Consider the following 24,915-nt stretch of genomic DNA (forward strand, 5'->3'; position numbering starts at 1 on the left):
AATCGCAGCGCTCCTGATAACGCTGCGCTTTTTGGTCAAGGCGGTGTTAGTACGTGCAAACAAGGCGGGGACATGACACCTTAAATCATATCGTTTGAATTTGATTTGGGAGGCACCCAATGAGGGCGAACTCCAACTGTTTTTTTTTTTTTTTTTTTTAAATAAATTCTGTAATTTAGCAACTAAATAGCAACTAATCAACTTTGCAGAAACAATGAAATGATAGCCGGTCTGTTTGCTAGAAATTAAATATGTAATGGAATCCTTAGACCCACAAAAATAAGGCCTATTGTAATGTACCATGATCACACATTTGACATCACACATGTGGTATAAATATAAATGTCATAAATATAGTCGAATGTAGTGACTTTAACTTTGTAGTGAAGTTAACAGTTTGGGGCGGAAACAGTAGTGTAATGGATTAACTTATTATAAGCAGAAGTCTGGGCTCTGGTAAAGCATTGCGTTTGACTGCAGAAATTCGTTCCATTTATGGTTCAGGAGCGCCATCTTGTGACCATCTTGCCTATCTTGAAAGTGGCCAGGGATATACTGTATGCTCCAAGACCACTTTCTTACACAAGTCGCTGATCCCATGAAATTAAAGCTCGTTGGACGGATCAATGAGGCCCCTTAAGTCTTGCTTATTTTGCGTAATCAGAACATGTTCCCATCCAACAGTTGGGAAATATTCAGCCTTAAGGGAACATTGAATGAAACTGGCCAAGTGATGTTATACAGTTTAGTAATGTATGTTAATGATGGTGAGGGAAACCGCACATTTAATATCTTCAAAAGAATCTTCACAAATGGTACACAGCAGGAGGGGATTAACCCCACTGAAACCTGCTTAAAGGGCTCTTCATTAAGGTAATATGAATAACTGGGTCTGAACAGTTCTAGAAGTTAACAAAACAGTAGCTACATACCAATAAAGCTACAGTGAAATCTATGTTTGTGTTGCCTAAAAGTCCCAACTGCGCTGTGAAAACAGCGCAGTTATGAATAAAGCAGGAAGGAATCGGAGACGTGCCAACTGTTGAGACATCTTTAATGTTACATAGGAAAGCTTTTGCCCACAGACAACAATAAGGTGCAGGAACCAAAGTCAAGTTCAAGTGCAAGCAGGAGTAAATGCCAATTAAAATGCCAGGTAAAGACTTAAGCAATGCTAAGTGCACAAGATGTCATTTATGCATGCACTCATGGCAACAGATTTCGAAAACAGGTTTCCCTTTAAGATAGAACACAACGCGGCATTTATTTCTTTTACTACTGAAAGGCTGACATTTTATTATTGTTTAAAACCGCATGAAGTTTCATTACAGCGAACAAACACCTGGTATATGTGCAAACACTCAAAGCAAGAAGGTGAAAATTGGACTACAAGATGCAGGCATGAAGGAGAGGGTGCCAGTTTTCTCACGCTGATGCCTCTCACACACAATGCCTATTGTCAAGCTGCTGATCCCATGTAAAAGTACACATTTAAAACTAGGTAGTAAGAATTTAGTGAACAAAACATAAATACAACGGTACACAATCTGCATCATTATCGATATTACTATTAGGTTGTTTTCCTCCTGATACTTTTACGATGCATTGTAATAATTAACCAGTCTTTGACTATGGAACTTAGGAGGCCAACTGGAAAGAAGAGTTGGGAGAGCGTTGTTCTGCCACGGGTGACCCTGGAGTCGGCAGCCCAGCACAACGTTCATTTGGCCTTCTGTGCTTTCTGGGCGGACTTGGTGATTTTTCCAGTGGTCGCAGCTTTCTTCTCCACGCCCTTGATCACCCCGACTGCCACCGTCTGCCGCATGTCGCGCACCGCGAAGCGCCCTGGGGCGGGAGGAAGCACAGAAGAAACTCGCATGCTGAGTACGATATGGAATTTAAGATGACAAGCCACTGAATATATATATATATATATATTTTTTTTTTACACCTGCCATCATTTTAAGGGAACATGAGTATGTGCATGCTTCTACCACAGCTGCAGTTTTTTGTATCAAACAAGCCTGCCATGTAATTTAATACACAATATTTTGGGGGTTAGGGTAGCTGCAAGGTACATAAAATCTGAACTCTAACCATAAAATGGTCAGACAGACACATCAACATGTTTTATCTTTAAATTCACTCAACCAAAATTAAATTTCTTCCCTTTTAACCATTAGTGGGTATTTTTTGACTGTTCAACAACATAGTATTGGCAAGTTAAGGTCCACTACAATACAGGCATGCTAGGATCCCGCAAAATATAGGCAAGCTAAGATCCAACATAATATAGGCAAGCTGAGGTCAGGTTGCCCATAGCACTTACCAAGTGGGGGATACTCAGAGAAGCTCTCCACACACATGGGCTTCCCAGGGATCATGTCCACGATGGCAGCGTCTCCAGACTTCAGGGACTTGGGGTTATCCTCCAGCTTCTTCCCCGAGCGTCGGTCTATCTTCTCCTTCAGCTCAGCAAACTTGCAGGCGATGTGGGCGGTATGGCAGTCCAGCACGGGGGCGTAGCCTGCACTGATCTGACCAGGGTGGTTCAGGATGATCACCTGAAGGAAAAAAAAAAAGGAGAACGGCTTTCATCATTGCCTTTACAGTGGTGATCACGGCTGTTGTTATCCTTGCAGCTGTCATCATGCTCATCCTCGGCGTTGCTGTGACTCAACTTCAGACAGTCCCCCCCACCTCCTCACCTGTGCGGTGAAGTTGGCAGCCTCCTGGGGTGGGTCGTTCTTGCTATCACCGGCCACATTGCCACGCCGGATGTCCTTGACGGAGACGTTCTTCACATTGAAGCCCACATTGTCTCCAGGCAGGGCCTCGGTCAGAGCCTCATGGTGCATCTCCACTGACTTCACCTCGGTAGTCACGTTCACGGGGGCGAAGGTCACCACCATGCCAGGTTTCAGCATCCCCGTCTCGACACGGCCCACGGGTACGGTCCCGATCCCTGGCACATTGATGAACGCACACATAATTCAGCAGATGAATGCAGCACAAATTCCACCTCTCAATGTTGGCTTTGCATGCAAAGTTGCTGTCTTGCTTTTCTGTGCTTCGGGACTAAAATATCTCCAAACTAAGGACAGCCAACTGTTAACGTTACTAGCCCGCTCAGTTGCAGACTAATGTTCCAGGGCTCCGCCTGTATGTCTAACTCAGAATTCTGGAAGACAAAAAAATATGCGGACTACTGGATATCGTTGTAGAACTGTTTAATTACTAATTAATTAATTAATTTGTGCTACAACATTTTGGCTATGGGCTTAAAATTGTATTATTAGGCTACATATTTATAATTCATAAAAACATCAGACTATAGAATCTGGATCGGTAACGTCAGTCTGATATCCGATGGGTGAATTATGTCAGTATCAGCACACGATACTGATATTGGATCGATCGGTCCCAACTCTAGTAACGTGTCCTTGGTTAGCAGGAATTTTGGACCTTTGGAAATATCAATGCTCCTGAGCGGTAAAGCTCATTTTCTTTCAATATCATATTGTTAGTAAACTACAGCTATAATTGGAAAACCAAGGTAAATTATGCTTTAAGAGAATTATGTTTGAGGTAGTGAACTCAATTTGTATAATTAATGAGTAACAAAGGTTATATAGAAGGTGATATTTGAAATGAGTTCAGTATTTACATCTCAAATGTGGTTCTTTCAGAATAATCCAGATCTACTTGTCAGCAGCATTTGTCAGACAAATAAAAAAGTTATTTTCGAAAATGTGCTGAAAACACGCCTTTGTCCAGCCCCATGACTTCACCTCAGATAATGTACTTGTTGAAATTATAAATAGTTAAAACAACCACTACTCCTTGACATGCTCAGTTACTATGTTACTGTTACTGACCTCAGACAGACCTGTTACTGTCTTATTAATTAGATGCTGAATTTAGCAGACGTGTTCATGCAAACTTCCACACCATACAAGACCACACATTCCACCGAGTGCGCACGCAACATTTTTCTGCCCCTCACCTCCAATCTTGTAGACGTCCTGAAGAGGCAGGCGCAGGGGTTTGTCTGTAGGGCGCGATGGGGGCTGGATGGCGTCTAAGGCCTCCAGGAGCGTCGTCCCGGACGCATTCCCCTCCTTCCGTGTGATCTTCCAGCCCTTAAACCATGTCATCTGAACGAGTAACCCAAAAACGAATGCATCAGGAGGGATCAGAAACGCCAAATGCCTAAATGTACAGATGACCAATGCTGCTGCTCTCTACAAGGTCAGTCAAAGGTGCAAGGTCTGCCCTGGGTCAGAAAGCCCCCCTTATGCTTACATTGGGGCTGGCCTCCAGCATGTTGTCCCCGTTCCAGCCCGAGATGGGCACGAATGCCACCGTGTCGGGGTTGTAGCCGATCTTTTTGATATAGGTGCTGACTTCCTTGACGATCTCCTCGTAGCGCTTCTGGCTGTAGTTGGGCTCCGTGGAGTCCATCTTGTTGACACCCACGATCAGCTGCTTGACTCCCAGGGTGTAGGCCAGCAGGGCGTGCTCACGGGTTTGCCCGTTCTTGGAGATGCCGGCCTCGAACTCACCCACGCCGGCCGCGACAATCAGCACGGCGCAGTCCGCCTGGGAGAGAACAAGCAATGCTCATCAGAATTACACACAGAACACTGTAATCATGTTGTAGCAATACCCTCAAATTAAGTCACATGCTCCAGCACCCATCCCTACACTGGTGCTTGGCAGTCTGGCTCATTCGGCATTATTTTGGCAGCAGAGATCACCACCAGCGTGATCCCAAAAGTGCCCAGGCCACTAGTCACGGGACCCACTCTGGTGAGCGTCTAATCAGGACACCAGCACAGACATCTTTTCAATCAAATAACACATTGTGCTTGTTAAACCGCATCAGCATTTACTCCCACTTGCACTTGAACTTGACAGTGGTTGACACAGACCTGGGAAGTACCAGTGATCATGTTCTTGATGAAATCCCTGTGTCCAGGTGCATCGATGATGGTGACGTAGTATTTGCTGGTCTCAAACTTCCACAGCGAGATGTCAATGGTGATCCCACGCTCTCTCTCTGCCTTCAGCTTGTCCAGCACCCAGGCATACTTAAAGGAGCCCTTGCCCATCTTGGAAAACAAAACATCAGCACAGGTGAGACACTCAAACAAGCAGTGCAGCTAAGTGGTTGTCTAGGTAGATGTACCAGCACAAATAATATGAATGTTCTCCAACTGCAGGAGTTCTACTCCTGAAGAAATTGATGCTGGACAAAATTAAAATGGCTTGTTGATTTCTGCTGGTGAAACATAGATGACTCACGAGAAAAACAATCACTGTTGTCAACTGGCGGTACCATACCTCGGCAGCTTCCTTCTCAAACTTCTCGATGGTCCTCTTGTCGATGCCACCACACTTGTAGATGAGGTGTCCGGTGGTGGTGGACTTGCCGGAGTCGACGTGGCCGATCACGACGATGTTGATGTGGAGCTTTTCTTTCCCCATTGTTTAGTTTAGCACGACACCGGCACAGTCAAGTCTAAAATGGCCACCAGATTACAAAATTAACAATAAGGACCATTTATTTACTCGTCTGATGCAACAAACTTTGGCCACTTCTTGCACGGCTGAGTATTTAGTGTGCAGTCATTCCAAAAAATTGAAATGGAATAGTATCACTAGGCAGCAACCAGCTACCATTTCTTCCATAGTACCTCCTGCCTAATAATGTTTCTGTAAAAAATGTCAAGCCAAAATGTCCATGTCATATTCCACTCATTCATAAAAAAGTATAATGCTGAATGTTACAGGAACGAGAATACAGTGCTGCAGACCACCTCCTACCTTGGAGGGGAGCAGCGCCCCAAGGACATAAAGACAGGACACCGAGACCTGTTCTGACTGCGACTGAAAACTCTGTCTTAAAACAGCAGCCCTTACTCCTAAGGTCAGGCTTACAAGCGCAAATATTCTTCCATTCAAACATTACTAGCTTCATACCTTGCACCTCATTCCCCCTGGAATATCCGATTAGTCAGCAGCAGACAGTGCACCGCCGTTGGTACAGGATTGCATCAGGCTCGAAGCCCTCCTTTCCCTTACCTCACACTCCCAAGCACAATGGCAAAAACAGCCACCCTCCAAGCACACTTCACACCTCAGCAGCGAACAGCAGCTACCAGTGGGACAGTGTTTTATTTCCACGCAAGGTGACGGAACATGCAGGGTGTGCACTGTTAGTCAGAGTGCCCTCCATTTTGTGGTGAACAACTCCTATAGCCACTGAAAATGAATAGCAGCCATTTGACTAAACACAGAGCACTGACTCCCAACTTGTTAGAGCACGTCAAAATGCAGGAAAACAAATGAAAAGACTGAGAGCATAAATTAATTCAGATATGGTAACCCTCCTTTGTCTACCATGACCATCTGATAAAAATCAATGTGATTCATGCACTGAATCCTCTCAATGAGTCAGACATCACGGTCACATCCATTTACTGTAGCCAGCTGGCTGTAACTTAGAATTAAACATAATTTGAAATTACAAAAATAGTTATTCGTCAAACCTGCACAAACAGTTGCTGGCTAGTTGTTTAAACAATGTAAGCAACCGAGCTATATAAGGTACTATATAAGACTACTGCCTTCTAACTTGGCTAGAGTAGCTAGCTAATGAAACTGCCATTCATGTCTACAATGACTTTAGCCAGCTAACGTCAAACACTGCGCATTCTAAAAGCAACATTTATAAGGTTTGTTCTTTATTATTACTATTATTTTAACGTCCTCGGAAATTATGGCAAGGCAGTCAATCTACTGTTGCCGGTCAGCTGGCTGTATGTCTGCATTAATCACATTGTACCTTAAAATCAATATTTTTATTTAACTTGGCAAACCACCTTATACATTTCACAGAACACAGACAGAATACAAATTACACCAGTCTTGACCCATTCCTGTGAATATACCCTTAAGTTAGGCAGCAAGGTATCCAGTTCATTAACCAGATTAGTTAGCCGGCTAGCTAAAACTATCCTTAGAATAACGGTGAAGGGCAACTGATAATTTGAGAGCTCGTTTGCACCCCCTCCCCCATGCAACCACGCCATGTTCTCTTATCCCCTCCAGAAGCTAACGTTAGGGTAAGACATCAGTTATTGTAAACTAGCCGGCTAACTGGCTAATAGCTTGTTACTTGATGTCTAACGTTACATCCAACATCAAAATGTCCCACAATGACAACACTTCATCAGAAAAATCCCCTTGAATTCGTTTATATTCGCTGTTCTCATGCAAAATTCGTTTTGCGACAGTCACATTTTTGGAGCAAATGAAAGATATTGCGTTGCTAGACATCAATGCAAATTTGTTACCTGAGTTTATGGCCGCCGTCCACGTTCGGCGCAGAAAGACAGTTCACTGGTGCTGATCCGTTTATATCTCCGAGTGGAGGGGGTGTAGGTATTGTCGGCAGGGCTGTCATTGCTGCAACCCCCTCTAAGCCTAGGCAAGTGCATCACAAGGAACGCTAAGAAGGCACCGTCTACTTGTGATCATAGCCTGCTGTGGCGGGTAATATATCTCCCGCATTTGTCCGACAAGCAAGAGGTCCTTTTGGCTCTGAATACATTCAGGAGTCTTCTTCATAGGCCATGCTAACATTTTCACATGATAATTATTTAAATGAGATGCATTGGAGCAATGGTTATTGCATAGGTGAATAAAGTTAATTGGGAGGCATTCCCTAGTCTCAAAAACTGTCTGGCCAGATTGATTTTTTTCTTTGTTTGTTTTTTTTTTTTTTTTTTTTTTGCTGTTTACCATTTTCTTGCGTTTTAGTCAGTGTCATACCCTGCCCTCCGTATTAATTCATAGTCTTGTTAAATCTGAATGAAAACACGATTCAACAGAAAATAACTGAGTAAGTGACAATAAACCTAATTCAGTATTTTGTTCTGTTCATTCTACCATAGGCTTAATTCTACATAGTAACAATGTTGTAAAAAGCGGCATATGTTTTCCCAGGAATGTTGCGTCTTTAAAAAACGTCATTATCAAGCATTCACAGCATTCAGGGTTGTTCGCTTACTACAAGACAATGTTACCTCAGTAACATGCAAACATGCATCGGTGTCTCACGAAGAAAACAAAATAATGTTCCTAGGCTTCATCTGACAAGTGTAAACTAGTTGTCTAACCTCTCCCTGGACAAATGGAAAAAAAAAATCCCTAAGGCGAGGTGGCTCGGCATTATAAAACGCGACAGGAATGGATGCCAACTTCTTAGTATCAGGAAATCACCAAATGAGGATATATTAAAAAAAAACTGATGGCTATGTTTTAATGTTTTATGGAAAATACAATCGTTTGTAAAATACAATGTTACCCTGTTTAGTTTGGAGTGTAAGAGTTAGTGTGATTTCTGCTCCATCACGTTTTGTTACAGTTTATCAATGGTGTGAATAAATATGTAGGTCACTGTATTAATGGATTACTAGACTGATTAAGAAAGAATGCTGAGTGTATCGTGCAGTGAAACGAATAGCATTGCTCTAAACAGACTAATTCTCTGTGGACGTCAAAAGCATATGAAATGTAACTACAGTGCATTCAGAAAGTATTCAGACCCCTACACTTTTTTCACATTTTGGTATGTTGCAGCCTTATGCTAAAATCATTTAAATTCATTTTTTTTCTCATCAATCTACACTAATAATGACAAAGTGAAAACAGGATTTTAGAAATCTTTGAATTTTTTTTAAAAATAAGAAACTTAAATAGCACATTTACATAAGTATTATTACATTACATAAGTATTTATCCCATTTCTCTTGCTCATTGTCAAGATGTTTCTACACCTTGATTGGAGTCTACCTGTGGTAAATTCCATTGATTGGACATGATTTGGAAAGGCACACACCTGTCTATATAAGGTCTCTCAGCTGACAATTCATATCAGAGCAAAAACCAAGCCATGAGGTTGAAGGAACTGCCTGCAGAGCTCAGAGACAGGATTGTGTCGAGGCACAGATTTGAGGAAGGCTACAAAAAAATTCTGTTGCATTGAAGGTTCCCAAGACCACAGTGGCCTCCATAATTCTTAAATAGGAGAAGTTTGGAACAACTAGGAGATTTCCCAAAGCTGGCCGCCTGGGAAAACTGAGCAATCGGGGGAGAAGGGCCTTGGTAAGAGAGGTGACCAAGAACCTGATGGTCACTCTGGCTGAGCTCCAGAGATCCTGTGTGAAGATGGGAGAAATCCCAGAAGGACAACCATCACTGTAACACTCCACCGTTCTGAAAGTCTGCTTGGAGTTTGCAAAAAAGCACCTAAAGGACTCTCAGACTGTGAGAGACAAGATTCTCTGGTCTCTTGGCCTCAATTCTAAGCATCATGTCTGGAGGAAACCAGGTACCGCTCATCACCTGCACAATACCATCCCAACAGTGAAACATGGTGGAGGCAGCATCCAGTTATGGGGGTGTTTTTCAGCAGCAGGGACTGGGAAACCGGGCAGGGTTGCGGGAAAGCTGAACAGAGCAAATTACAGAGATATCCTTAATGAAAACCTGCTCCAGAGTGATCAGGACCTCAGACTGGGCTGAAGGTGGACCTTCCAACAGGGCAATGACCCTAAGCACACAGCCAAGAGAATGCAGGAGTGGCTTAGGGACAACTCTGTGAATGTCCTTGAGTGGCCCTGCCAGAGCCCGGACTTGAACCTAATTGAACATCTCTGGAGGGACCTGAAAATGGCTGTCCATTGACGTTCCCCATCCAACCTGACAGAGGTTGAGAGGATCTGCAGAGAAGAATGGCAGAAAATCCCCAAATCCAGGTGTGTAAAGCTTGTCGCATCATATCCAAGAAGACTCGAGGCTGTAATCAATGCCAAAGGCGCTTCAACTAAGTACTGAGTTAAGGGTCTGAATACTTATGTCAATGTGATATTTCAAATTTTTTACTTTTAATAAATTTGCAAAAATTTCTAAAATCCTGTTTTTGCTTTGTCATTATGGAGTATTGAGTGTAGATTGCTGAGGGAAGAAATGAATTTAAACAATTTTAGCATAAGGCTGCAACATGACAAGATGTGAAAAATGTGAAGGGGTCTGATTACTTTCTGAATGCACTGTATGTTCATGTTCTCAGCTCCAGAGTTATTTACACTGAATTAATTCAAAACAGGCTCACTACTCCTTTCTGTCAAAGTAATATGATACCTGGAAGTCTGAAACAAGCATTCAGCTCCTCAGAAACAGAAATGTTATTTTTGGGAGAAATGTGGTGGATTGATCCCTGGTTACTTCTGTCATTGTATGGAGATTTCTAAACACTGTTCTATAAATATTTGAGAGCAGTTTTATTTCTGATCTCTTAGTTTGTGTTCTGTCAAGACAGTGAGCAAACACTAATGTTACTTTTCTGTTTACTATTGGCCCTAAGGTCATTTAGGCCTGCTCTCAGTTGTTTATTTACCAAATGTCATTTAACACATCTGACTGGAACTTTCTGGAAAAATAAAAGGGGTAAATTCCAAGGCAAAGCATTTAGTGAATACACATTGAGTCAATTGGCCTGAAAAGGCTGACAGAAACTGAAATTTAAAGCTTGATACTTCTATTTTCTCATGCTACCTTGCAAAGTGCCTTTAAGGAATACCTTTTAATATCAATATTAAAGCCACAGTTTATAGAGTACAGAGTCTCTGCCAGAGAGATTAACATCCCTTTATTGAGTACCTTGTGAGGGAGACACCTTATTTGGCTGCAGATCCACCTTTACGATAGTTGGAATGTTTTAAGTCGATCACATCAATGGAAAAATAAAAACAATAAACACTGTAAGAGAAAGGCACAATTCTTTGCATGGAGTTGAAAAACACAATTTGACTGCAATTTATGTAACAATGTACTGTAAACAAAATCACATAAAACTCCCTATAACAGCATAATTGTCCAGAAATGACGACAACATGCAATTCCCTTTCTATTGTGCAAATACTTGACACAGCCTATAACCTGTTTACCATAGATTTTTGGAAATGTAAAGACTGTCATAATGGATAACTATGACTAACAAAAGAAAAACAATTCCCATTACATCACACAGATGACAGTTTTTAGGAACAGCTGATTGACAAGCATCACCCCTCAACGCCACTCTTATGATAAGAAAAATAAAACAAAGGAAAATAAGGTATTTGAATAAGACTTCAGTTGGTACCAGCCCTGAGCTAGCCTGATCACATGATGTCTGTAGTTGAAAGTGCTGTGAGTCAGCCGATGTGGAACTGCTCCTGCATCTTCAGCCTCCATGAGTATCAGGCATGGCCCAAGGCTGGATATTCCCCCTCCCAAACACAGTGAAGAAAGTGGCACCGAACACATTGATCCCAGCAGAGATGTAGAACACAATCTTCCACTCCTCTATGGTGTTCTGCGACAAGACAATGCATAATCGTTAGCCCAGCACAGACTGGGGGAATGATATGAAATCAATGTGCACCATATGTAGCAACATGAACAGATACACATTGTTTTCTGCACGTAAACACACTTCCATTACTGTGCTTTTAATGCTCTAAAAAACTACGTTTACCACAACTCTGTGGGTGGCCTTTCCCACGCCAGATTGCTTGCTACCTAATCGAATACGCAGATATTAAGGTATTTTCCCAGAAAGATGTAGACTCTCTTTTTAATCCTCATATTAACAGAAGCTTTGGAATTCTCTCATGTCTAGCTAAAGCAACAACAGAGACTACACTCTAGCATTGAATACCCTTTTGTGTACCCTCAAACTGGTTTTAAGTTAAATAATCCAACACAAACAGTACTTACAGAGTGTGTCAAGGCCCTGCCTATGACTGGGCCCACCATGCCCGGGATTGTAGCAAACGTGTTAGAGATGCCCAGTAAAATTCCTGCATAACTAAAGACAAGAGTTTCAGGGTGAGGGTAGGCTCATAATTAATGCAAAACATACTGAAATTCAATCCCAAACAAGATAATGTACAAATCCACACTTGATAAGGTATAGATATGCATCTCTTTTGCAATGAAATAGGAAATTAAGTAGAGTAAGTAATGAAAGTATTAAAATTTTAGTGCATCACAAGATAGGAAGCACCCCTCAGCACAGCCACAGTTTGCTGCTTCACCACCGCAGTTTCACTGCCTTTTTCTTCAGAGAAAAATAATGAAGCTTAAAGCCGCAGCATTACATAAAAGGCCTTTCATAACAACTGTAGCCAACAATGACCTTTTCTTTTCATTCTACTTGCACTGTCAGCCTGTACGTTTAACCAAGAAAAAGGTTGGTGAAAGATATAGAACACAATCTCATTCTTTGACAAACAGAATTTTTGGGGATCATAGGGCAGAAAGCTTATAATCCATTTGAACAGAGATGGGAAATACACCTTTTTGCAAAGGCAGAGAGGAGAGGGAAAAATCGAGGAGGGAGGGCTTACGAAGGTGCAATGTCCAGCTGGTTAATGCTATATCCAGAGGAGCAGAGGCCGCCCAGAGCGGACGAAACGGTGAGGAAGGCCACTGCCAGGACATAGTTACATCCCGTGTAGCCTGCTGCAACCAGGAACACCGCCGGGCCGATCATCCCTGATGGAGCACATGAGGATTAGCACGCGTGCAACACATCGTCCTGTCACGCTGGTCAAACCACACCGAGAGGAACTCGGCATCACCAAATCTCCCTCAAAAGATACATACACAGATAAACATCTAAATCTAACTCTGCTGCACATCAAAGAAAAACAATAATGACATCTTAACAACTGGACCACACTTCAGATACAACCTACTACTGCTGTCTTTGTTGCCCTACACTGCTACAGGTGCGCTAGGGCGTTTCCCAAGTAAATAAATGAATACATATGTAACAAGTGAATGAATACCCCATGTTGACTTGCTCTCTTACCACAAATTATATACCATTTACGGTTTTTGAATCCACCATCCACTCAAGATTGAAATGAGTTGGGTCAAAATGGCTCTTTCAAGTTGAAAACCTTATCTGCAGCTCTAGCGGCATTTTTTTTTTAATAGCAATTGGGTCCTGGAAGCATGCGTGACTTGCCTAGGGCACTGAAGGTCTTGCGCACGACCACAGTGGAGATGAGCCATCTCTCACGCAGCCAGTCTGCCAGCTGTCCTCCCAGCAGTGCCACCACCCAGCCGCCCAGGTATGGCAGCGCGGACAGGAACCCATTCTGTTGCCGGGGGGGGGGGGGGGGGGGGGGGCACAGAGACCAAACGATTCAGTACTTCGGGAAAACAAATACTGACACCTGTGCACTTTAAGTAGTTTTTAAAAGGCCATATTAATGCACAAGTTTTTCTTAATATTTCTTTTTATTTACAATGTGTCTTCTTTTTAAATTTGTATTTTATTGTATTTATTGTATTTTATTGTATATTTTGTATATTTTTTTATATTATATTTTATGTCGTGTACCTTATTTATATTGTGTTTATATAAATGTTCCACAGTTGGCTGTTGTTGCAGACCACCCACAATTTTGTTGTACCCCCACCGTGTAATGACAATAAAGTCTATTCTGATTCTGATTCTGAAATTCATATCCAGCCCAATTATCCTGACAGCAGCTCTTCGCTGGACAGAATCATGAGCAGTGCGCAGTAATGGTAATAGCTGGAACATCAGGTGATTTCGGGGTTGGAGTCTTAATAGCATGTAAGAGGTTAGAGCCATTAAAACCACTGTCAACACACCAGTAAGAAGTACAGGTGTGCAAAAAGCATCTGTCCGTAAAAAAGACTACGAATACAAGTTGCACAGCGTTATCTACGGACGTGTCACCTGCTGGATACTGAAGCCTAGGATGTTATTCATGTAGGTGGGCAGTAGAGTTAGCAGGGTGTAGAAGGTCCAGTTGAAGGAGAAATGGGCAACGACAATAGCCCAGACTGGCACGGAGCAGAAGATCGATGCCCAAGGAATGTGGTCTGATGAGGGAGAGAGCTTTGCAGAAACAAAATGCATTGAAAATCCTTGAGCAACTGCTGTTGACCCCCATCCGGCAATAGTCAACGCTCTATCTATCTCTCTATCTGATATTAAGTCCCTCAAAACATGGCACTGGAAACTTATGAGTACACCGAATGCATCACGTGACTCCGGTGCTTGGAAATGTAGTATATGGTGCATGGCGCTAACATGAATAGAGTATTATAAACATTATTATAATATTAATAAACATCAGAATGTGACAAAGAAAAATAACTGCAGTGGATGCAAATGTAGAGGCACTGGGCTCGGCAGACTCTTGAGTCTAATCAATTACATTACATTACACATACATAACATTACATGACACAATTAATATGTCATCGCCTTCTTTGAGACAAAACAGTTGAGATGCCCTTATTAAAGTCTTCCTTGTCACGCATGGCTGTACGCGTCACTTATTAAAGCAGGAAACAGCTGAGGAGCCACGGCTAGACATTCTGCAAAGTCTCTGCCGTACCTCATGCTTCAGAGAAGATTTGATGTACAGCTTCTCCACCTCTGATATCCTCTCATGCTTGTCTGGTGTGTTGCTCACAAGAAACGCCCACAGGACGAACCACACCAGCCCCACAGCTCCTGCGGAAACACAGGCGAGACAGCGCTCTTTATCAAACCAGACACAGACCTGACGGTCTGCCCACTCTCTACAATCAACAAAGTCAGACCCTTATGTCACAGCACTCCAAGTCAGACCCTTATGTCACAGCACTCCACTCACAGAGACTCCAAGTCCAAAGAACTACAGCACACTTACAGTATCTTGACTATGTGTAACAGTGATCGGGGGTACAGACTTACCGAATATATAGAACACATATGTCCAGTCCAGATAAAAGCAAATCAAACCAGACAAGGGAAGGGCCACCAAAGTACCTAGCTGGCCACCTAGTAAAATACAGGGAAAGAAATGCTTCATCTTAAAAAGGAATGAAAACATATTATGACAAAACACTGGTTATAAAAATTTTAGAAGCGTTTAGAAATTATACCAACACAACATTTTCTGCACGTGAACAGACTTCATATCATGCTTATGTGAAGGAGCAATAAATTCAACAAAAAGAGTAAAAGCTAGAAGGATATCACATTATACCTTATTGACAGAACAAGGTGGGGTGCTCCCACCGGTCCACTTCTGTACCTGTGCTAGAAATGGTGAGCAGCCGACTCCTCTCCAGGGGCGGAGCCCAGCAGGCCCACATGGCGTACATAGCGGGAAACGTCACTCCCTAAAACACATGATGAAAGCCGGCTCTGAGTCACTGTAAAACAGTTATGCAGGCAGCACGTGCAGGAAAGGAATGAGCACTTTCAAGTCTATGCAGCTACGGCTGCCACTGCGTGCAGGACCTTCACTTTGGGAGACTGCGTGGCTTTGCATGATTGTGGCTGGGTGACATCTGGACTCCAGAACAAACACGCCCAGCCCTAGGAAAGCAAAGGAATGGCCTATGAATATAAAATGACAGACAGAACGCTTGACATGCCCGCACCTCTCCGATGCCTTCCAGCGCTCTCACGGCGATGAGGTAGCCGGCTCCCATGTCAGCCGCCAGCGGGGTGAGCACGGTGAACACCACGGTGCCAAAGACGCCAAAGCCCAGCAGCCACTTGGCCCCATACTTGCGCGCCAGGTACCCTCCGGGGATCTGGGTCAGGATGTAGCCGTAGAAGAATGAGCCCAGGATCCAGCCCTGCGTCTCGGAGTCCCAGTCGTACACTCTCGCCTGCAGGCAATGATAATACCAACACTGCTGGAGGACCCGGAGGACTGAGCTGAATCACATAGACGGTATTAAGATGGCGGTATTAAGGTATGAGATCGATGCAACGAGTGTGTACTGCTCATTACAGTGAACATCAAACTGCTGCAATCCCTTAAATGATCAATTCATTTTAAATTTTAGTTCCTGCATCAAAGAACCAATGTACTGGAGACGGTTTACATTCCAGTTATATCGCATTCCATACAGCATTGGGAGGATGTGATCAAGCCACTGACATATGGTAAAAAAAAGAGACTCAGACTGACCGTGTGATTGTGCTTTGGTTTGGTTCCTTCGTGTCTGGGGCACACAGAACAGCTCTCATTCCCGCTAGTGTTTGTGTTCAGCATGTCGACCATGGCCACACTCAGGTTTACCCGCAAAGCGTAGACCACAAAGAAGCCATAGCAAGACAGCAGAGCCAGGCCATAGCGTGAAGAGCAGCATGCCGGGGCTTTGGAAACACACACAGACACACACACACACACAAATGCACACGCACACACACACGCAACAAAAACAACAGTTCAAAAATGTGTCCAAGCCAAAGGCACTACCATTAAACGTGGTAGTTAATGCAAGTTTATCTCTTGTAGGTGTCCTGAGAACATAACCATTAACAACCACGGCAATTTCTGAAGCTGTGCATGTGCATGTGCAAAAATAGTAATAAACGGGTATTCTGCCTCCATACCTGTATCTTCATGATCATCCCAAAGCTCAACGCTCTCTTCATTTGTACACATTACTCAACCACAGAACGGCAGCTTTAATTTGTTAGTTTGGCACTCATGCGCTAATGCTCGTGCTGGTTCAATAGCTATGATCATACTATGACCACGTGTTATCATGCTGAATTTGATAAGCAAATGAGGTTGTGGAAATATGACCTTATAATGGTTGTGTTTCTGTTCAAGATAGGATGAGTTATTCTAACAGTCCAGTTAAAGATGTATTCTGTGTACATAGTATATGGAATTTAATAATATTAAATCGTTTGCAATCAAATTAATTATTACATACAGCAATATTAATCTCAATATCTGTAATCTTACACATATTGTGGCACTTTCTACAAAAAGAAGATTTACAGGAACATCACAGATATGTCAGAAATGTTACTTGATGGTAATGACCTCACGAGAGTGAGTTCACAAGCGTGATGCACATTTTTCCCTGGCTGTGACAGAGAAAGCAAGAATTATCTGTATTAACTTACTCTGACTTTTCCACGACCTCCCAGGATAAAAATATTCGCACATCACCTTACAATGGTACAAAGTTACCAACACTCCTCACTGCCTGCCATGCAATTCCAAGACCACTTCTCATTCACACTGCTATCCCTTGGACAAGAAAACAACTTCAACTCTTATTCTTAAATCCATCTCTCAGTTATAAAGGTATAACACGTAGACCTCCAGGGTTCTAAAAAAAAACAAAAGAGGCAAATCGAGGGTCGCAGTAAGTTAGCTGACCAACCCGTGGACCTCTGAATGGCAAGACAATATTAATGCTGATTCTCCACAGAGTCAGGTGTGTGAATGGGCTCTTGTATAAGTGAACGGGTTCTTGTAACCGGCATAGTAACATTAACCCAATACTAGTCCGGGTGATTTAAAGAGAAGTTAAATCTGAGCAGCACTGATCAGCATCAAAGATGCTTATCAAGCCTCGCTGTCAACACAAATAAGCCCAACGAGAAGCAAGCAAACCGGTCCTCGAAATCACATGACAGCTGTATCTTTTCAGCGAGCTAGTTATCCAGTTAGCTGTAGAGCTTAGGATGGATCTCCGCTATTGGGTGTTTGCTATATGTCTGTGTATTTAGTTTCCATTTTGCGGAATCTACAGATATCTTTATCTACATATAGCTAGCAATCGAACGTTAGTTACTGTAGCTGAACAACCACAACTGGCTCATTCAGTGTTTTACAAGTAATCCTGGGTGTAACCTGGGGCGCTTTGAAAGATCTGACTGGCAAGCAAACGAGTTAGCAGGTAAGATATCTAGACAACTACCTAGTCAATATCGTTTCCCTTTTGCTCACCTTTTTCAACTTTATCGTTGTCCTTTCTATGCAGCAAAGGATGCTCATAGTCGTCAGTCTCAGTATCTGATGCAGACAAATCCTCCATTTCACAGACGAATGGGCGCTCTACAACTGCTAGAAACTAATGTGGCGATGTCATCCCATTCAGAGCTAGATGGTGTTTTCCGTCAGCTGCGCACTACGTTACTAACTAGTTAGCAAGGTCATAGCTTCAACTATCTGCCTTAACTCGCTTTCTTCCAGTCTTACGCCGCGTCTTCACCCACAACACTAGCACTGACGGTCAAATCTGAAACCGGAAGACATCGCGCATGCGCAATGAGCAGAAGGGGTTTTCAGTGGGTAAATCTGTGTATTAGCCAAGAGGAAATGTAGAAAATCTCTGTTATTAAGCCCAGTGACTGGAATGGAAATTTTGTCCCTGACCAATCAGTGACGTGTGGGCTGACTCATTGTCTGGTATATAAAAATCCTGAATGTTTATACAAATTAATATTATTATGAATTTCAACATCAATAAAAAACATGTATTGACATGAAAAGGGATTTCTGTAGCTTTCCCTACGGTGTGGTATTTTGGGGTTACCTGTGCTTGTTAACCTGTGCTCTCTTTCAGTGTGGACCTCTAGTGGCTGCTTATTGGAGCCACCTGGGAGCAGGTCTTTTACCCCATGAGGCCTCTTTCTCCCCACCTGCCTATTTGTTTCACCAGTAATTCTTTAATAAATTTGGATTGCTAACTGCTTGGGGTGGTTGTCCACTTTTTGCCATGACTTTGAGCCAGGTCATGACACTGGCCCAAACTGGTCATGCTAGCACCCACTGTGGGTTTACTATGGGAACTGTGGTCCAGCCTGAATAGGGCCTGCACTCCTGTTCCTACAAGTGGATACTGTTAGTGCCCATGTGTAGATACACTTTGGCTTTACTATGAGCTAGCCCTAGTCCACACTGCCCATAGAAAGTGGGCCCACACATAGACATATTTACTGAGCAGGTTTAAACTAAATGTCACCCGCCCCCACGATGAACTAAGTTAGAGTGTTTCTAGCAGGAAGAAAAACTGATGAGCTGAAAGTAAAGTCTTCAAACAATATCACTCAAGGAAATATCAATATATATCAATATCAATATCATGAATATAGCAATATCAATATCACAAAGGAAATTTTCTCATGCAAATGTTCTCATTGTGTTACCCTCATTGTGTTAAATATGTATTCACTCCCCCTCAACATTGACCGTATTATGAACTGTATACATAAGACTGTAAGACTGACAGTATGTTTGAGATAGAGGAGGCCTCTTCATCATCTAATTTCACTCTCCTTTCAGAGGCATTTACCAGTGTGGCTTGCTCAATGCAAATTGTCCTGTTTTATGTAAACTTCAACAGAAACGGCACAGCATCTATCAGAAGTGCTTGTTTAACAATAAACCAAGATAAGCATTTCATGGTGCAGTTCTGTTACAGCGTGAGGCAGTTCTTCAATGTTGATTTCATACAGTTTTCAAGTTATCTAATTCCAAATGTTATAAAGTGTAATAATTCTGCAAAAGTGTGTATCTGTCAGGATAGCGTACCCACTTATTTTTAGTTTGGGGAACATGCAAAAACCCTCATTGTGGGGATTACCCCAGACAGGCTGAAGTACAAAATTTCTCCACAAGATGGCAGTATTGTATATTATACTAAATCGCTATGAATTATACATGCACCATAATCAAATCAATCAATCAACTTCTATTTGTTATACTGTATTTTTTCAATGGAAGTTGTAACAAATTGCTGCGTACAAAGCATTTTGGACTTTCCACAGGGAATAAAAAAGAAAACCTAGGACTCACTGATAAATTCTATCCTGACCCTGGGAAAAGGTGGTTGAGAGACTGTGGATACTGGAAAACAGTGGAAATGGTAACAGTGGGATATCATAAAAAAGCATCAGATCATTGTATCAGTCCCAGTCAATAGCCAGTGAGGTGCACAGGGGATGGCATGGTGACCTCAGGCAGGCTGCATGTGGGGACCCTTCATCCAACAGTTGATAGTGTAACAGCGGTCCAGGCATGTCGTTTGTTGTGGTTGATAAATCAGCAGGGGGTGCTACTGCAGAAGCACTCGATGTTCTGATAAGGACAGACAGCAAGGAAGAAAGAGAGGGAGAGAGAGAGAAAGGGAGAGGGAGAGAGGAAGAGAGGGAGAGGGAGAGAGAGAGAGAGGGAGAGAGAGAAAGGGAGAGAGAGAGAGAGAGAGAGAGAGAGCGGGAGAGAGAGAAAGGGAGAGAGGGTACTGACTGGAATAGGCAATTTGCGGGCTGTATGGTAGGGGCAGTATCACATTAGGAGGTTTCAGCAGAGATAAACTATGGCAGAAGACAAAAGGAGGTGAGCAGAAAGGACAGAAGTCATGGCCATGAGGGCATCCTACACTGTTCATTCAGAACAAGAACCTGTTGAAAAGCAAGGGGCAGTCCCAATGGAAATTAAGAAAAAACAAGGACAGTTTTTAGCAACACAAATTTTCTACAGCCACAGACCATAAGAATTACTACTAAAGATCTAGATTTAAAAACTGAGTTCGTGCCAGATACTCTAACATAATTAGGTAGGCTGTTCCATAGTAGAGGAGCTTTGTGTGAAAAGACTCTACCATCAGATTTATTTTTTTCTATTTTTGGAACCACCAGAAAGCCAGCATTTTGTGAATGAGGTAATCTTATGGGGCTGTAGAGGATAAAGAGATCCTACAGGTAATCAGGTTCGTGTCCATGTAAAGCCTCGTGAGCTGGGAACAGTAAGTTTGAAATCAATCTGATAATATAATAATTCTACAACTCACTCTGATTAAAATGTTGTGAAGCAAAATTCAGACTAAAGTGTACTCATTATTCCAGAGTACAAACTGAAATTCAATACACTGTAACAGTTTAACGCTTGTTCTCCAGACAATGACGTCCCTGGTCCTTTTCCTCATTCCCACGGTGACCGTATGAGGCTTTCTTAGGTTGCCTGAACCCAAGAGGTCCTGACTCATTCCCACCTGGTGCGTAAAGCTGACACTAGACACAGGAGACCACATGGCCTCTTGAGATCAGAAGGGCCCCATTTGAATATTGAGTCCAAGGAAGGACGTCACACTGCTGCAGTTAACCATGGCCAACCGACTCCGTCATTGTTACCCAGGCGCGGCTCGGCTATTCAAACAGAGGCTTTGTCATGTGATCTCTGTGCCCGGAACCTGTTGGCACTGTTCTGATGACTAACCTGTCAGTCTGGTCTCTGTGTACTCTTTGGATGACGGGCCTTTCTATGGGATGACAATTACGTGAGCAGGACAAAGGCCTCTGAATCACCTGGCATATCCCAGTGGTCTCTTGAAACAAACAGCTGGATCAGAGCGTCTTTAGGGACAAAAATAATGTTGTGATATTTAATGCATCCATGTTTGTATTAAATTATATAACATGGCATAAAAAACAGTATTCCACCAGCAAAACACACATTGCGGTCTTTTATTTGTGGTCTGTTTTTGTATCCGCCATCGTTCAACACAAATTATGATCAGCTTCTGTTACACAGCATCAGAAGGTCATTTTATTTCATGTAGCACCAGCCATTTCTTTTACGTTTTATTAATCTGCCTAAGTAGTAAAACACAAAAAAAAATTTCATCGGCAGAACAAACAAAACACCCCTCAAAAAACACAGTGAACAGAAACGGTACTGGCATCATACATAAGTATGTAGGGAATTGTAGGGTACTTCAACTGGCCCGCATAAAATGGAGAATTCTTAAAGCTCAATTTTTTAGCTCCGGCTCCTCACTTAAAATTTTGCCTGTGCTTCCTATCCGTAGTATACCAACAGCCTTCTGTCATTTTTCTGTTCATTTTTATTATTGCTGATTGTTTTCCTCCTCTGGCGCCAATTAGAATCTGTTTTTCCCAAGACAGGACTGTCAGTACTGGTTGAAGTATCAGTCGGTAAAGACCATGGGGTTGGAAGACTGGGGTCAGTGAACAGAATATTTACACACTGGGTATTTAGGCATAGTATTTACACTTAGCAGAGCTTATACACAAAAGCCAAACCTGCATAAATCAATCCTTTATATCATTAATGAATGTTAACCACAGCCCTTGTAGATCTTAGACAGACCAGAAGAGCTCAGGGCTTTGAGACAAACATTGTGTCTGGACAAGGAAGGAAGCAATAGAGCCAAGGTAAGCATTCTCATCAGGAGAGCGTAAACAAAACTCTCCTAACTTGCATATCGTACACACACATGCATACACGTATGTAAACACACGCACACACATCTCATTTGAAGGCATGTTTATAGGAAAACAATGTGTAGAGTTGTCGAGGGACTGTGACATATACACTGGATGAACTTCCAAATCCAGGGTGTGGACAGGAAGTTGTGCAGTTTCCTCACAGATCCACAGTCTGAACCATTTCTTCCTAATGAGGAAATCCACCCCTGCCTTATCTCAGCTGCATCCAAATATAAACAAGCCATTACAATAGGGATTGTTACATGTAATCATTTTTTAAATAATTTGCTAAACAAAGGCGTTGTACGATTTACTCATTTGACTCTCAAAGTCAGCCTGAAATTTCATCAAAACTACACGGTTATGCAATGATACTTGGAAGTGATGGGATCCATGATAATATTGTAAGATGGCACCTGAGGCTGTTGGACAGATTAAACAGAAATTAAAGTCAATTCTGCAACTCATCACAGATTCGAAGGAATGACACAACCCTGCTCCTTATTATGAATGACATTTACGCAACACACTAATGACAGGACGCAGAACTAAAAATACTGAACTCCTCCTCTGAGATGACAACACTGCACAGTTACTCAATACTCCTTAAGCTGAGATGAGACTAGTTTCTCCCTCTTTGGTTTCCTCACTGAGGAAATATGCATCTGTGACTCAGTTCATTTTAAGACCTTAGCCAAAAACTACCCACAGATAAATCCCTCCTTTCTATATTCTTTTGACCCACACAGGTGTCATCTGATACACTGCTAAAAAAAAGAAAACAAAAAGTGTGGCTGTCGTGGGAAACAGTATTTGGTTTAGTTTTACTACTGGTTGCATATGTCTCGTAAACTAACGACAGACAGGCTATCAGACACATCACCTCAGTTTATTTTTTATTGTGTGCAAAATGAAATCATTGAAGGATACACAATGTCACACAAGACAGGGCTTTAAGGAGATGATTTGGGAGGGGACAAATACATGGCCTGTGATTTTGTAAAGACAGAACAAAACAAGTATAATGTTTAGGTGTGTAAAGAAAAAAAAATGACAAAGTGATCTGTGAAAATTCCTGCACAGACTACATATAAATACATTTTTACAGATATATATTCATCTCATTAAACTGACAGTTACAAACAGTACTAAAAATCTAAAAAACAATGCATTCAAAATGTTGACATCTTTCTGACATGCCTATCATACACTTGACAGGCGTCCAAATACTTTTAAACAAAAAGAAGGGTAGTGTTCCTCATGGTGTCTCTCAGTATGTCTTCCCTTGTCTGTCTCAGTAAAACCATTCACATTGTTCATCTCTTTCCATTTCCACTTAAACTCAACATCACAAGTCAGCACTCTTTCAATGAAGCATTCATTAAACCAGTGACCTCAACCAAAATACAGATTTAGTTTTACCTTAGTGTTTTTTTTTTTAAACTAAGGAGTGATATATGAATTTGTTTTCTAAAGGCTATATATAATTTTTAAAATACACTGATTTACATGACAGTGTATTCATATGCCACACCGGTTCCCCTTTAATGCTCGTCTGGAACAAAGGCATTCCAACACAGATCAGCCACAAACTTCTGGAAAAAAACTTCTAATATGGCTTGGTATAACATCACAGGCAAACAAATTTAGTAACTATACTGTCGTTATACTCTTACAAACATAACACTTAAAATAGTTTGCTCCAAAGCTACAAGTCTCTCCTCTTTAATTCCTCGCTCTTCCAGCTGAACACTTGACAGAATCTTCCTATATTAGTCACACAGACAGCGGACAAGAGTCCCTGCTCCAGGACTTCTCAGAACACCACAGACACGGAACAGAGACAACACTGAGAGACTCTTCAAACAATGTATTACAGAACTATAGACCGGGATGGCAGGTATGCTATCCACCAAGTTAAGGGTTGGCAAGGCATACCCCATACCTACAGGATACATACAGAATTACTAGAATGGTCCAATGTTTTCTTTTCTCTGCATCTAACTATTCCATCCAATTTGGCACTCAGTCTACGTACTGTACCCACAAAGCATATGAATTTGGCTTTTTATTAAGTACAGACGCTTCCGCCATTTTGATGGACTTAATTTTTAATTAGAAAAAAAATCTATTTTGATGCTGTGTTTTCTGGTAGACCTTTTTAGTAATTCTATTTCCAAGTGTAGAGCACCTTGATGCTATAAAAATTTGGGAGAATGCATGTGTCCCATGTCAACTCTAAGACCAGCAATAGAGTGAACTCTAACCCTAAAGAAACCAGGACAGTTAAAAAATGAACTTGTGTTTGTCAGTAGTTTTATTCGGTTCATGGCTTTAATGGACGCAACTCAGTATTCATCAGTCACTTCCTGACTGATGAAAAAAATGACTAAAATCACGCATGTAAAGGGATGACATTTCATCTAAGATGAAACGCTTCAGTTCTTTGTAATTCTTTAATAATGAGTGCTTTGTGTGCTTTTTTACAAGACATTAATTCTGGGCTTGTGTTACTGACATCAAGCCGTACTACAAGACCCTTCTGAATCACTGTCACCTGGTTCTGTAGGGTTTTCCAAACGAAGTGATGACGATAGACATAAAATGCATACAATATTGAAATAATTAATATCAAAACAGACTTTACACCATCAATAATCCACAGTTAACCAGCAACTGCAACATGAACAATATTATCAAAAAGGTTTTGGCTACATAAAAAATATATTTACTGTTTATATATACAGTATATATTTGACATGTTGAGATGT

At 42.0% G+C, this 24,915-nt stretch overlaps 2 protein-coding genes across 2 annotated transcripts; both read right to left on the reverse strand.

The window, feature by feature from the left end:
• Positions 1–1,073: 1,073 nt before the first annotated feature.
• LOC118772355 (elongation factor 1-alpha 1-like) lies at positions 1,074–7,470 on the reverse strand. Its single transcript, XM_036520619.1, has 8 exons — positions 7,362–7,470; positions 5,347–5,524; positions 4,935–5,114; positions 4,306–4,602; positions 4,007–4,157; positions 2,709–2,965; positions 2,330–2,564; positions 1,074–1,845 (listed from the first exon to the last, which is right to left on the reverse strand). The coding sequence occupies exons 2-8, from the start codon at positions 5,488–5,490 to the stop codon at positions 1,721–1,723; spliced, it is 1,389 nt and encodes a 462-aa protein (XP_036376512.1). The 5' UTR covers positions 5,491–5,524; positions 7,362–7,470; the 3' UTR covers positions 1,074–1,720.
• Positions 7,471–11,296: 3,826 nt separating this feature from the next.
• LOC118793550 (sialin-like) lies at positions 11,297–18,150 on the reverse strand. The gene is made up of 11 exons (XM_036551811.1): positions 17,862–18,150; positions 16,077–16,264; positions 15,538–15,771; positions 15,186–15,273; positions 14,843–14,929; positions 14,502–14,620; positions 13,835–13,996; positions 13,091–13,223; positions 12,465–12,612; positions 11,833–11,923; positions 11,297–11,428 (listed from the first exon to the last, which is right to left on the reverse strand). The coding sequence occupies exons 1-11, from the start codon at positions 17,947–17,949 to the stop codon at positions 11,297–11,299; spliced, it is 1,470 nt and encodes a 489-aa protein (XP_036407704.1). The 5' UTR covers positions 17,950–18,150.
• Positions 18,151–24,915: the final 6,765 nt, after the last annotated feature.

This window comes from Megalops cyprinoides, chromosome 1, assembly GCF_013368585.1.
Source record: "Megalops cyprinoides isolate fMegCyp1 chromosome 1, fMegCyp1.pri, whole genome shotgun sequence".
In the NCBI taxonomy this organism is placed as follows: Eukaryota; Metazoa; Chordata; class Actinopteri; order Elopiformes; family Megalopidae; genus Megalops; species Megalops cyprinoides.